At 45.8% G+C, this 14,346-nt stretch overlaps 1 protein-coding gene across 7 annotated transcripts in view; it reads right to left on the bottom strand.

The window, feature by feature from the left end:
- Positions 1-11,537, bottom strand: part of tie1 (tyrosine kinase with immunoglobulin-like and EGF-like domains 1) — a 21,576-nt gene extending 10,039 nt beyond the window's left edge. For 2 of the 7 annotated variants that reach the window (XM_071346301.1, XM_071346300.1), the window contains exons 1-15: positions 11,220-11,537; positions 7,798-8,106; positions 7,263-7,373; positions 6,969-7,124; positions 5,060-5,191; positions 4,516-4,656; positions 4,169-4,297; positions 3,918-4,063; positions 3,572-3,716; positions 3,154-3,312; positions 2,647-2,784; positions 1,881-2,183; positions 1,302-1,592; positions 708-913; positions 1-6 (exon numbers count right to left, since the gene is read on the bottom strand). The exon at positions 1-6 is cut by the window's left edge. In XM_071346301.1, coding sequence (XP_071202402.1) covers positions 1-6; positions 708-913; positions 1,302-1,592; positions 1,881-2,183; positions 2,647-2,784; positions 3,154-3,312; positions 3,572-3,716; positions 3,918-4,063; positions 4,169-4,297; positions 4,516-4,656; positions 5,060-5,191; positions 6,969-7,124; positions 7,263-7,373; positions 7,798-8,106; positions 11,220-11,262 — 2,415 coding nt within the window. In that variant the 5' untranslated portion in view covers positions 11,263-11,537. The remainder of the gene's footprint in view (positions 7-707; positions 914-1,301; positions 1,593-1,880; positions 2,184-2,646; positions 2,785-3,153; positions 3,313-3,571; positions 3,717-3,917; positions 4,064-4,168; positions 4,298-4,515; positions 4,657-5,059; positions 5,192-6,968; positions 7,125-7,262; positions 7,374-7,797; positions 8,107-11,219) is intronic. The other 5 variants (XM_071346304.1, XM_071346302.1, XM_071346305.1 and 2 more) reach the window with 5 other exon arrangements.
- Positions 11,538-14,346: the final 2,809 nt, after the last annotated feature.

Raw genomic sequence — 14,346 nt, 5'->3', positions numbered from 1 at the left:
CTCTCCCTACGGGTTGCAATGATTCATTTCATTCATTTTTAACCAGTCAAAGTATAAAAATGGTATATATAGAGAGGTTTCTAATAATATGTTGCGATGTATAATATAGTGTAAAAAGTGGATATATAAACTGTACAAAACATTAGGAACACCTGCTTTCCACAGTATAATGGCCGGGTGAGTCCAGGTGAACTATATGATCCCTTATTGATGTCACCTGTTAAATCCACTTCAATCAGTGTATATGAAGGGGAGGAGGCAGGTTAAAAAGAAGGATTTTCAAGCCTTGAAACAATTGAGACATGGTTGGTGTATGTGTGGCATTCAGAGGGTGAATGACAAAAGATTTAAGTGCTTTTGAACGGGGTATGGTAGTAGGTGCCAGGCGCACTGGTTTGAGTGTGTCAAGAACTGCAACACTGCTGGGTTTTCACACTCAACAGTTTCCCGTGTATCAAGAATGGTCCACCACCCAAAGGACTTCCAGCCAACTTGACAACTGTGGGAAGAAATGTCAACATTGTCCAGCATCCCTGTGGAACGCTTTTGACACTTTGAAGAATCCATACCCCGATGAATTGAGTCTGTTCTGAGGGCAAGAGGGGGTGCAACTCAATATTAGGAAGGTGTTCTTAATGTTTGGTACACTCAGTGTATATTTAGTGAACTAGTTAATGACTGTGGTATGCCGTGTCTCTCTCTCTCACTCTGTCTCTCACCGATCCAGACTGGTAGGTGAAGCTGCGTCTGCGGTTGAGCAGGGTCTTGCGGATGCAGAAGAGGGCCAGCAGGGCCAGCAGGATGGTGACACAGGTGACCGTCACAGACCCCACTACCGCCACCACCAGCTGGTAGCCCTCGCTGCCTGGACGCCCCCCCACACCCTGGGTGGTTGGAGTGAAGTCCTGGAAGCCTGAAAGGGGAGGAGGACAGGAGGAGATGAGGAGATGAGGAGGAGAGGAGGTGAGGAGGAGGTGAGGAGGAGATGAGGAGGAGATGAGGAGAGGTGAGGAGGAGGTGATGAGGAGGAGATGAGGAGGTGTGCAGTGAGAATCACCTGGGCATCTCCTATTTCTTATGTACAATAGGCTAAGTATCCTTAGTATTAGGTTAAGTATCCTTAGTATTAGGCTAAGTCTCTCTCTCTCTCTCTCTCTCTCTCTCTCTCTCTCTCTCTCTCTCTCTCTCTCTCTCTCTCTCTCTCTCTCTCTCTCTCTCTCTCTCTCTCTCTCTCTCTCTCTCTCTCTCTCTCTCTCTCTCTCTCTCATTCATTTGGCAGAGTGGTGTAATCTATCTCTCACCATCTCCCTGGGTCCTGGCATGGACCATCTTGCTCCACTCCCCCGGTACTTTAGAGAAGGCTCTCACTCTGAACTGGTAGAGAGTACTCCCGTTAAGCGCAGTCACGTCTTTAACCGTCTTGTTGCCATCGTCAGTATCTACCCAGGGGTGCAGGCTGCCCTGACCCACTGGCTGGTACTCTATGATGTACTTCACTATGCCCCCGTTAGGGTCCTCAGGGGGCTGCCACTTCACCTGCACCGCAGACACAGACAGGGGCAGGGCCTGGACATTACGAGGGGAGGAGGGACCTGAGGGAGAGGGGAGGAGAGGGAGGGAAAGGGGGAGAGGGGGAGAGAGGGGAAAAGAGAGGATACATCAGGGTTAGTATTGGTCAGAAGGTGTTATCTTATGCTACATGGCTACATGGCTACATGGCTATTGCCCAATGCTGCACAATGCTTTCATCCTGATTTCCTTTCTTTAATCATGACACACTACGAGGGCAGGGGGGAGCCAGGCACCATACACCATACATCCACCAATCATGCTCGTCAACACTCACCGCTAAGCCAATAGAAAGAGTTTTTGTTAGTTACCCTGGCTGTTGATGCGGAAGTGGTAAGGCTTAGAGGCAGGCCCCAGACTGCCACAGTTGAGTAGCCTGACGACCACTGTGTAGTCTTGGTGGTACTGCAGGTTGTAGAACTTGGTGGAGAGCACATTGAGCAGGGTGGTCTCCTCTCTCAGCTTCTCTCCTGAGGGGGAGGGCCCAAAGAGCTGCACTAAGAACCCGCTGGCCGCACCCACGGCCCCGCCCGCGTTGCCAGGCAACAGCCAGCGTACGGTGGCGTTGCGGCCCTCCACCGAACTGAAGTCAATCTCCGGTCGAACCGTTGGCTCTACAGTAGCGACACAGAACACGCAGTCAGGGAGAGGTCCACCAGCCTGGGATACTTTCTCATTCTACTGTTTACTTAGCCTCGGGCTTACAGACGGACAAAGAACATTCTGATCTGGTCACTTATAGACCTCAGAATTAAAGAACCATTCCCAGATTCAGAACCAGCACTTAAGCTGTCCACTAGGACAAACTACGACTAACTTCAACTCTCTCACACACACACACACACACACACACACACACACACACACACACACACACACACACACACACACACACACACACACACACACACACACACACACACACACACACACACACACACACACACACACACACACACACACACACACACACACACACACACACACTCCCCCTCTGCAGCTTCATCAAACCTCTGCTCTGACTTTCTTCCATTACGATACTACAAAAACTAAAATGGCCGCTATGTTGTTTCTCACCTGGACAGTCAGTCTCCATGATGGCCTCAGGCCCCAGAGTTCCCTCCCCTCCCTCCCCAGGACGGGTCAGCTGGACACGGACGTGGTAGCGTGTAGACGGCTTCAGATTCATCAGAGTTATAGGCTCTCTACTGTACACTGAAGAACATGAACAGAGAGAGAGAGCATCAGAGACCATTATCAATGTAGCATAGGGATCTAAAGTGTATACTGTATAATTAAGCAACAAGGGCCGAGCCGGGCAACACGGAGTGCCTGGACACAGCCCTTAGCCGTGGTATATTGGCCATATACCACAAACCCCAAGGTGCCTTATTGCTATTAGAAACTGGTTACCAATGTAATTAGAGCAGTAAAAATACATATTTTGTCATACCCGTGGTATACGCTCTGATATACCACAGCGATCTTTCCTGTGAAATGGATAATAACGCATGTTGCCACTTGCCAAGATGTGTAGTTGTAACTCCCATGACTTTACATGAGATCAAACTCCACCTGACATACCTATGATGGAGGACCAGGAGTCTCCAGTCTCCATGGGCTTGTAGAGGAGCTTGGTGGAGTCGATGGGTCCGTCTCCTCTGTAGGAGTCCACAGGCATCACCACCAGCTGCTTACTCCTCTTCTCCAGCAGCTTGGGAGGGGTGCTGGGGCACGGCGGCTCTGGGGAGAGAGCGGGTGGGGGTGAGGGTGTGGGTGAGACGGGTGATATGACAAGTTTCAACCAGAACATTAAAACCTTTTTGTCTACCCTTTTTCTCAGTGTGTATTTAGGACAGGTTTCCCACTCAAATCAAGTCCTGCACTAAGACGTATGTTCAAGTCCAGGACTAGGGTTCCTCTGTGTCTAGGAAAGCTGCCCTCGATGTTAAGCACCTCACACTGACTGATCTGGACCAGTTAAATACTTTTCTCTTCTGACCTTTGACAGTGAGGTTGAACTTGCGGGAGTCTTGTCCCCCATTGGTGGAGACCCTGCACTCCCATAACCCAGCATGCTCGAAGGACAGACGGGGGATCTCAAACTGGGCTGTGCTCTTATGGGAGTCCATGGTGGTGCGAGACGCCTGAGAGAGGTCCAAATAGATATGGGTAAGTCTGTATGTTGAGCCAACTGACATTAGCATAAAAAATATTCACCTATTTTCACTGTTACAAAAACACAGAATTTCCAAAATCTCACTGACTACACCATCACCGTTTGATTCCCAGTAACGGAATAATCCAATAGAAAATAAACACCCTGGCCATCCCTCTATTGCCTCTACCTTGAGCACAGAACTGTCCAGTTTGCGCAGCTCGATGCTGGTGTGGCTGGGCAGGGGGTTGCCTGTGGCAGAACACAGGATCTCAGGGCTGGAGTCAAGGTTCCACTCCAGACTACTGGCCATGTCCAAGATCTGAGGGGCGCGGTCTGATGGGGGAGAAACAGATGAAGATGAGGAAGAAGATGCTTGGTAGAGGCACCAGTGGTGATGATGAGGAGGAAGATGAGGAAGACGAAGTAATGTTTACCTACCTGATTTCTCACAGTGCTGTCCTCTCCAGCCAGTGGGACACTGACATCCACTGAAACGGTTACACACTCCCCCGTTCTTACACCTACAGCTCAGGCTGCAGTCTGCCCCGTACATGTCCCTGTGGCAGGCTGGGGGAGGAAAGACATTAGGATGGGAATGCCAAGCTGTTGAGGTTCTAATAAGTGTGTCATGAATTGCTACCTGATCTGGCTATGCATGTTATGTACGTATCTATTTTAACACATGCAGTAATGTCGATTGGTTGGTTGTACAGTACAATCAATATTTATTTGTCAATCCAAGGCTGAAAATACGCCATAACCCTATTTATAACAAATTAACTCACATTTGTTGCAGTGGTTCCCAAACCACCCGCTGGCACAGGAGCATCCGTAAGGGTCAGCCAGGCAGAACCTCAGCCCTACACAGTCCAGCTCTGACCTGCACCACTCCTGGCAGTTACGGCCAAACATCCCCTCTCTGCAGGCTGGAAGGGAAGACATTACAGTCCTAGATTTAGTACAGGACAGGCACAGTTATTTCAGACAGTTTGTCAATAGAATATACTGTATTTTACACACACACACACACACACACACACACACACACACACACACACACACACACACACACACACACACACACACACACACACACACACACACACACACACACACACACACACACACACACACACACTACAAATTAGCAATTGTGTGTATGTGTCAGCTTCAAGGCCACAATTTTATTCTTTAACATATTGCCTGTAACCCCCCCCCCCCCCCCCCCCCCACACACTCACACCCAGACACACCCACACTCACACCCAGACACACCCACACTCACACCCAGACACACCCACACTCACACCCAGACACACCCACACTCACCTGTCTCACAGCGCATCCCCATGAACCCTGGTGGACAGATACAGTCCCCGTCACTGTCGTGACACACCCCTCCATTGAGACACTCTGGACAGTCCTTGTCACAGTCGGCACCCCACTTCTTACTTGCACAGTCTGGGAGCGACAGCAGAGAAGCATCAGTGGCCAACCCACCCAAATACAAACACCTCATCCATATGTGAATCATCATACAGATCCTTGTAATGGTTAGCAGTAAGAGAGATGCTCCTGGGAGAGGTGTTGGAGGGCCAGTAGGAGGCACTCTTTCCCCAGGGCAGTGATTGGGGACATTGCCCTGTGTAGGGTGTCGTCTTTCAGATGGGATGTTAAACGGGTGTCCTGACTCTCTGTGGTCACTAAAGATCCCATGGCACTTATCATAAGAGTAGGGTGTTAACCCCGGTGTCCTGGCTAAATTCCCAATCTGTCTCTCATACCATCATGGCCACCTAATCATCCCCAGCTTCCAATTGGCTCATTCATCCCCCCTCCTCTCCCCTACTAACTATTCCCCAGGTCATTGCTGTAAATGACAATGTGTTCTCAGTCAACTTACCTGGTAAAGTAAGGGTTACATATAAATAAAGGTACGGTAAGACAGGTAAGACTATTAACTTAGTACTAACAATGTCCAACCAAAAGTGTTTCAGAGAAGAAATAACTAAATGTATTGTCAGGCTTACATCCAGATGAAAATAGATCAATCCCAGGACAGACAGTATACAATAGCAATGGGAGGTTCAGCTTATTTTACTGACTCTAATCTTTTGACTCGTTCAGTCAAAATAACGAATTTTTAGGGTCTCCCGGGTGGCGCAGGGCACTGCATCGCAGCGCTAGCTGTGCCACCAGAGACTCTGGGTTCGCGCTCAGGCTCTGTCGCAGCTGGCCGCGACCGGGAGGTCCGTGGGGCGACACACAATTGGCCTAGCGTTGTTAGGGAGGGTTTGGCCGGTAGGGATATCCTTGTCTCATCGCGCACCAGCGACTCCTGTGGCGGGCCGGGCGCAGTGCGAGCTAACCAAGGTAGCTAGGTGCACGGTGTTTCCTCCTACACATTGGTGAGGCTGGCTTCCGGGTTGGAGGTGCGCTGTGTTAAGAAGCAGTGCGGCTTGGTTGGGTTGTGTTTCGGAGGACGCATGGCGTTCGACCTTCGTCCCTCCCAAGCCCGTACGGGAGTTGTAGCGATGAGACAAGATAGTAATTACTAACAATTGGATACTACGAAATTGGGGAGAAAAGGGGGGTAAAAAAAATAAAAATAATAATAATAATAATAACGAATCTTTCAACTCATTTTATTTGAGTCAGTAATGCCCAGAGCACCAGGACCTCCTACTGGTGAACAATGAACTGAAAACTCAAGAGTCATGATTCTACATTCGTTCACCATAGGGGGCTTGTTGGAGCTGTCATTTGCGACTGAAACTTGTTAAATTTGTTGATTGCTAGGCATACAAATAAGATAATGTTTTGTTACATTCTGATACATTCGAAGTGAAGTTGTGGCCGCAACCGGACGAGATTGTGAACGACTCATGGCGGAATGCATTGCTTGACTGCTGTGAGGGTGATAAGCTCAATATCGTTCGTAAACTGCAGCCCCCAAACGATTTGCTCTCGAGTTGGAGTTTGTTGAGTAGAGGCTGTGTATGTTTTGGTTCTACAAAGCTGTGTCCATCATAACGTTCAATAATCAATGAACTGCAGTCATTCTTACACCATCTTACACTGAGCCGGAAGAGAATGTATTAATACTGCTGTAGGACTCATTGCGGCCAGCACTAGCAGGTCAAACGAACTACTAAAATGAACGAGTCAATTTGTGTATGTGTGTGTGTGTGTCTTTGTGTGTGTGTGTGTGTGTTTAATATGAACACCCCTTCTGTACCTCTGACAATCAGCCTCATCCAGGCTCCATTGATGGGACTGTCTCCCACGAAGCCTGCACTGTAGATGCCCTCGTGGGCACGAGCCACGTCCTCAAAGGTTAGCACAGTCGTACTGTTGGACACATCACCCCAGTGGGTCATGTAGAAATAGTTTCCTGGTGATAGAACACAGTATGAGTCAGGACATAGGACAATATATCATTAACATCATTAATCAATGAATCAAGCAATTGGCTATATTGCCATGTCATTTTCTCATTTAGATGAATCTATTCCCTCCCTCCGTAACTCACCATTGTACTTCCAGGTGACATCTCTCCTCTGGGAGCTGAGGACCTGCATGGCCAGGTGGACTGTGTCCCCTCTGTTAGTCGTCACTGTGAGGTGGGCCGGGACAAAAAGACCTGGAAGGAGCAAAACAGAAGAAGATGTGTTATCTCTCCCTCCCTCTCTCTCTCTCTCTCTCTCTCTCTCTCTCTCTCTCTCTCTCTCTCTCTCCCTCTCCCTCTCCCTCTCTCTCTCTCTCTCTCTCTCTCCCTCTCTCTCTCCCTCTCTCTCTCTCTCTCTCTCTCTCTCTCTCTCTCTCTCTCTCTCTCTCTCTCTCTCTCTCTCTCTCTCTCTCTCTCTCTCTCTCTCTCTCTCTCTCTCTCTCTCTCTCTGTCTCTCTCTCTGTCTCTCTGTCTCTCTCTCTCTCTCTCGCTCTTTCTCTGTCTCTCTCTCTGTCTCTCTCTCTCTCTCTCTCTCGCTCTTTCTCTGTCTCTCTCTCTGTCTCTCTCTCTCTCTCACACACACACGCTCTCATTCTTTCGCTGAGAGCCTCTTCCTTACCTTTGCTGTAGTTGTTGATGAGAGTGACTGTGACCAGGTTTCTAGTAGGACTAGTTCCCTTTGATGCATGACAATAGAAGATGCCCGTCTGGTCCACTATACCAACAAACTCATTGGCCACCACCTCCTTGGTCTTGGGCCTCTTGACGTTGTATCGGGACGGTGAGGGGAGGATGAGAATGCTGTTGTCCTTCTTGATGTCCAGGTCTAACTCTGCTGCATCCCGCTCCCCAGTGAGGCAAGATATGGAGAAGCGCTGAGGGGTGGAGGCCTCGGCGTTGGAGATCATCGTCAGGTCTGTAACCGCACCTGTACGGACGAGATGGCATCGCTCACATGATACAGTAATCTACACTATTATGAGATAAAACAACAAAGGGAAGCTACTGTAGTAATCTACTGATGTTATAAAAATCTGTTAATTCATTCTAACCCAAACAAACAGTACTAGACCTTAGGGCAGGGGTATTTAAATCTTACCCTACGAGGTCTGGGCTATTGCTGGTGTTCTGTTCTACCAGATTATTAAGAATGGGGGAAAAAAGCAATGGAACTGGCTTCGAGGTCCAGATTAGAATTTGAGGGCCTGAGGGCATAACGCTACAACCTGGGGACATATTTCAGTTACAAACTGACCTAGAATCAGTGCAACCAACATAAATCATTAGGAGCCAAATAAGAAAACACATCATATATGGTGGCACAGAAATGGTGCAACATAAATTCAACATTCCTGTTCTGTGGCATTTGAGCCCTGATCCACGGAACAATAGAAGGAAACAGGGATGAGCTCCTGCTCTCTTAGGAGGATGCATTCTGCACTCCCATTGAACTTTTATAGTAGCCCATGACTTGTTGTGTCAAATCAATTCTGATGTTCAGAAATCTAAATTACAGTTGCCTTGCATAGCCTACGTTATAGCCTTCTTTCTGGGGCATAAACATTCAGTGGAAATGATTACAACATCTAATAAGCACCTTGAGTAATGTAGCTTATACCTATTTCAGACAGAAGGTGTAGTATATTACCTGTAAAAAAATACCAGGCAATGTTTATATGGGCCCCTTTCAAACAGCCCCTTATTTACCACTTTCTTGCATGTATACATACCCCTTTTATACATGTCAGTGGGTAACTGGTAAATTAGGAAGCGAAGAGGGATGGGGGATGTTGTTCAACCTTGGGGGCTGTCTGTATTTCAAACATGGAGTTCTTAGCCTAGTGGTTAAGAGTGTTTGGCCAGTAATCGAAAGGTTGCTGTTTCAAATCCCCGAGCCGACTAGGTGAAAAACTGACGCTGTGCCCTTGATCAGGGCACTTAACCGTAATTGCGCCTGTAAGTCGCTCTGGATAAGAGCGTTGGCTAAATTAATAAAAATGTAAAAATGAAAGCCAGAAAAAAATAATAACAAAATATCCCAAAGCTGTGGATTTTTTCCATCCTCCACCTGTGTCAAGGTCATGCCACGCTTTGTGTAAGAGCTATTGAAGACTGAGATCCGAAATCGTAATATATACAGTTGAAGTCGGAAGTTTACATACACTTAGGTTGGAGTCATTGAAACTCATTTTTCAACCACTCCACAAATTTCTTGTTAACAAACTATAGTTTTGGCAAGTCAGTTAGGACATCTACTTTGTACATGACACAAGTCATTTTTCCAACAACTGTTTACAGACAGATTATTTCACTTATAATTCACTGCATCACAATTCCAGTGGGTCAGAAGTTTACATACACTAAGTTGACTGTGCCTTTAAACAGCTTGGAAAATGTCATGTCATGGCTTTAGAAGCTTCTGATAGGCTAATTGACATAATTTGAGTCAATTGGAGGTGTACCTGTGGATGTATTTCAAGGCCTACCTTCAAACTCAGTGCCTCTTAGCTTGACATCATGGGAAAATCAAAAGAAATCAGCCAAGACCTCAGGAAAAAAAGTGCAGACCTCTACAAGTCTGGTTCATCCTTGGGAGCAATTTCCAAATGCCTGAAGGTACCACGTTCATGTGTACAAACAATAGTATGCAAGTATAAACACCATGGGACCACACAGCCGTCATACCGCTCAGGAAGGAATCGCGTTCTGTCTCTTAGAGATGAACGTACTTTGGTGCGGAAAGTGCAAATCAATCCCAGAACAACAGCAAAGGACCTTGTGAAGATGCTGGAGGAAACAGGTACAAAAGTATCTATATCCACAGTAAAACGAGTCCTATATCGACATAACCTGAAAGGCCACTCAACAAGGAAGAAGCCACTGCTCCAAAACCGCCATAAAAAAGCCAGACTACGGTTTGCAACTGCACATGGAGACAAAGATCGTACTTTTTGGAGAAATGTACTCTGGTCTGATGAAACAAAAATAGAACTGTTTGGCCATAATGACCATCGTTACGTTTGGAGGAAAAAGGGGGATGCTTGCAAGCCGAAGAACACCATCCCGACCGAGAAGCAAGGGGGTGGCAGCATCATGTTGTGGGGGTGCTTTGCTACAGGAGGGACTGGTGCACTTCACAAAATAGATGGCATCACGAGGGAGGAAAATTATGTCGATATTTTGAAACAACATCTCAAGACATCAGTCAGGAAGTTGAAGCTTGGTCCAAATGGGTCTTCCAAATGGACAATAACCCCAAGCATACTTCCAAAGTTGTGGAAAATGGCGTAAGGACAACACAGTCAAGGTATTGGAGTGGCCATCACAAAGCCCTGACCTCATCCTATAGAAAATTTGTGGGCAGCACTGAAAAAGCATGTGCGAGCAAGGAGGCCTACAAACCTAACTCAGTTACACCAGCTCTGTCAGGAGGAATGGGCCAAAATTCCCCCAACTTATTGTGGAATGCTTGTGGAAGGCTACCTGAAACATTTGACCCAAGTTAAACAATTTAAAAGCAATGCTACCAAATTCTAATTGAGTGTATGTAAACTTCTGACCCACTGGGAATGTGATGAAAGAAATAAAAGCTGAAATACATCATTCTCTCTATTATTATTCTGACATTTCACATTCTTAAAATAAAGTGGTGATCCTAACTGACCTAAGACAGGGAATATTTACTAGGATTAAATGTCAGGAATTGTGAAGCACTGAGTTTAAATGTATTTGGCTAAGGTGTATGTAAACTTCCGACAACTGTATATATATTTTTTATGGTGTGGATTATTCTCCATCCACCCCTTTCAGAATATACCATCTTCATAGTCATGGCATGCTTGGTTCAACAGCTATTGATGAGAGAATATCCACTGAATATCCAGTATAAAACTAATTTTACCTTGGCCAAAAACAGGCAGGCATTGTACATTTGTGTGATATTTGACTGTGTGTGAAAGGGGTATTACTGTGTTTTTAAGATACAATTTATTTAGGGTTTAAAATTGAATGGATCAGAATAAGCTTGTCCCCCCCACTTACCTGACACAGGTATGAGGCACAACAAGTACAAGATATCAATCATAATCGTAATCCTCAAAACCGCAAATCACAAATGAGCAGTGGTTTCTCCAATCCAATTCTTCGGTTAAAAGCGAACACTTCTACATTCCGGGCGGCGGTCCCCAGCGTGCCAAAGAACCGCGCGTGTCTTTGCGCATTTCCATCAATTCCAGTAACTGTTTTTAACAGTAAAGTAATCCCCGCAGTGATATCTCTTTCCCTATGAGTGTTCCAGATCATGTCACATTCTCCAGATCTCATCTGAGCGTTCTGACTCTGGGTGGGAGAGGAGAGGAAGGAAGAGCGTCACGAGGGGAAAGAGGTCGTTACTCTCCAAAAGCCTTGGTTCTGATTTCAGGAGTTGCAGAGTTTTGCATTAGTTTGTGGATTAACCTACTTTATACTTGTCATAGAATGTAAATTCGTTTTCCAATCAATTTCTATATTTCCACCAAATTCGTTGTTAGCCAAGTCAATAATTCACGTAGGCCTAAAAAATAGCATTTAAAAAAATTATCCTGCAACAAATGTCGTCGTTGTTTTATGTATTTGCACAGTTTTGACGATGCCCAAGAATGGTTGGTTTTAATGCATTTAGATGTGCATGTGTTTTTTATTTCCCTCAGACATATTCTACATCTCTCTGCCCCAGGCTGGTCTCATAGACTAGACATAACATAGTAAATGTAAGTCAGGGACAGTGAAATTAGTATATGTATACGTTTGGTATGGTTACATAAGACAAAAGGTTACTTAACGCAAAAAACGAAAGTAAGGTGGTTGGTCGGGGTGGATGTATAACGCAAACTAGCGACTCAAAGGATGCGTGTTCGAATCGCAACACAGACAACTTCAGCATTTTAGCTTCCCTAAATGCTGACACTGCCTTTTGCATGGTAGTAATAATAGGCCTACGCACACAGAGTTTTCTCTAGCTGCAGATATGTTCTGAAAGGCCACAGTCAGATCTATGTAATAATAGTAGATGGGTAATGTAATAGCTGTGTTCTTTCCCCCCAGTAAGTTAGTTGTGATCCCTGCAGCTGGTGGTCATTTGGCCTCTCCTTCACTGTTCCAACCAGCCTGAGGAAATTATTATGAACAGTCTGCTTGTTGAGTCTCTGCTATTCTATCATTACAGCTGTAATCAGATGGATCAGGTCCCGTGTCTCACTTTTTTATACTCATTTAGAGAAGTTTAAGTACCACTCACTTCTCTTATTTCAGGACGGGCGGGCTTTGAAATGGTTGTTTTAATGTTTTCTTTACGTTTCCTGATGCCCTCAGACAACTGAAGTTGACTCAACGTCTTATTGTTCGAAACTTCCTGTTTTCGATAAGAGAGTTCAAGATTTGCTTAAAATGGAGTGTATTTCTGAGGGATTTGAGGGCTTGGTTCAGATAAATACAATTCTGATATAATCTACAACTCACTTGTTACGCTTGTCTTATGTGATTGCATGAAACTGCTCAAAATAGGTGAGGACACAACATTTCACCGTACCATTGAATAGCATAATCATAATAGAAAAATGACAAAAATACTTTGATGAGGTGTCCAGAGCAGGAGACTATTGTTATGTCTCCAGGTCAGAATGTTTCCATTTTGATACAGGCCAAACGGAGGGCACTTCCCAGTGTTGGCTCAGGTTTGTTTTAGTCTGTGGTTCTATGATGGTGACCTCCCTGTCCCTGATACTGTAAATAGACCATCACCTTGAGAGGGCCTTCCTATTTCCTCTACACAGGGTCACAAACACTCCACACACAGGACTGACTCATCACACATGACAATGAGGACAGAGACTCATCTTATCAGTCACACTGAATACACTTTCTGTCAGGGACACAAGAATTCCACACTTTTTTTGTTTGCATCAGTGCTGAGTTTATACAATTTCTTCCCAGAATGAATTACAAATAATTGCACAACTTTTTCTCAGAAGGAAATGAATCAAATCAGTTTCATACCAGTTTTTTGGAGGAGATCCAACTTGGCCGTGGTGCAAAACGTTTTATTGTTCTCAAATACTCACGCTGTTCTCAAAGATGGATGGAAGGTAGAGCACATGGACAGACAGATGCAGAAACAAACAGACATCTTGGTGGTTGCAGAGTGAGTGGACTCTGAGAGAGGAAGCACACAGGGGAAAAGACTGGATACTGTGTCGACATAGTCACTGTGGCTGCTGGGTGCAGCGAGGCGTCAAGAAGCCTGAGACAGGGTGTGTGTGCATGCATTTGAGCGCATGAGTGCCTGCCCGCCGATGCATTAGTTTGTGCGTGTGCGTGTGTGTGTGTGTGTGTGTGTGTGTGTGTGTGTGTGTGTGTGTGTGTGTGTGTGTGTGTGTGTGTGTGTGTGTGTGTGTGTGTGTGTGTGTGTGTGTGTGTGTGTGTGTGTGTGTGTGTGTGTGTGTGTGTGTGTGTGTGTGGATATTGCAGGGTGGGGCTCAGGACGTGGCTCGATACTCCTCAGACATGGCTCATTGTCCAGAGAGCTATTTGTTGTCCTGAGGTAATTATGAGCAGTGTTTGTTGACTTGCTTTAGAGGACACCGCCAGACAAACCAGCCCACCTCCCCTCGCTAGGGTCAAAACACAATATGTGTACCTCACACAAGGTCATCAATGGGAGAGCAAACGATCAGAAGAGGTTTATGTATTTATGGTGTTTACATTGGATCACATCACATGATGATAGTTTTCTGTTATTGTTAATGTAAAGAGCAGTAGGATACGCTGACCACCGGTTTTCATTGTGTTGCATGTTGCACTGTAACTGTATTACAGTGTTATTGCTTGAAGATAATCTGAACTGAAACACCAAACCTCAAAATCAAGCGGACAAATCTGGTCTGTGGGAAAATGTCAAACAGTAGAGGTGAATTTACAGCTGCACACTCCCCTCCGTGTTTTAGTACTTTTTGGACATTTTGTTGTGGTTTTAGAGGTGGTGTTGTTGGATGTCGGGTATGGGTGGACTGGTCATCTGGCATTTCGGGCAAAATGCCAGATGGTCTGGTCCATTTTTACCCTAGTGGGCACCTAATTATTAGTATATATATAATTTTTCCAAAAGGATTGTTATCTGGCTAATACTTGGGGC

The sequence above is a fragment of the Salvelinus alpinus genome, chromosome 16 (genome assembly GCF_045679555.1).
Source record: "Salvelinus alpinus chromosome 16, SLU_Salpinus.1, whole genome shotgun sequence".
Taxonomy (NCBI): Eukaryota; Metazoa; Chordata; class Actinopteri; order Salmoniformes; family Salmonidae; genus Salvelinus; species Salvelinus alpinus.
Note: the sequence above shows the minus strand (reverse complement) of the source record. Positions and strands in the feature narration are given on the sequence as shown.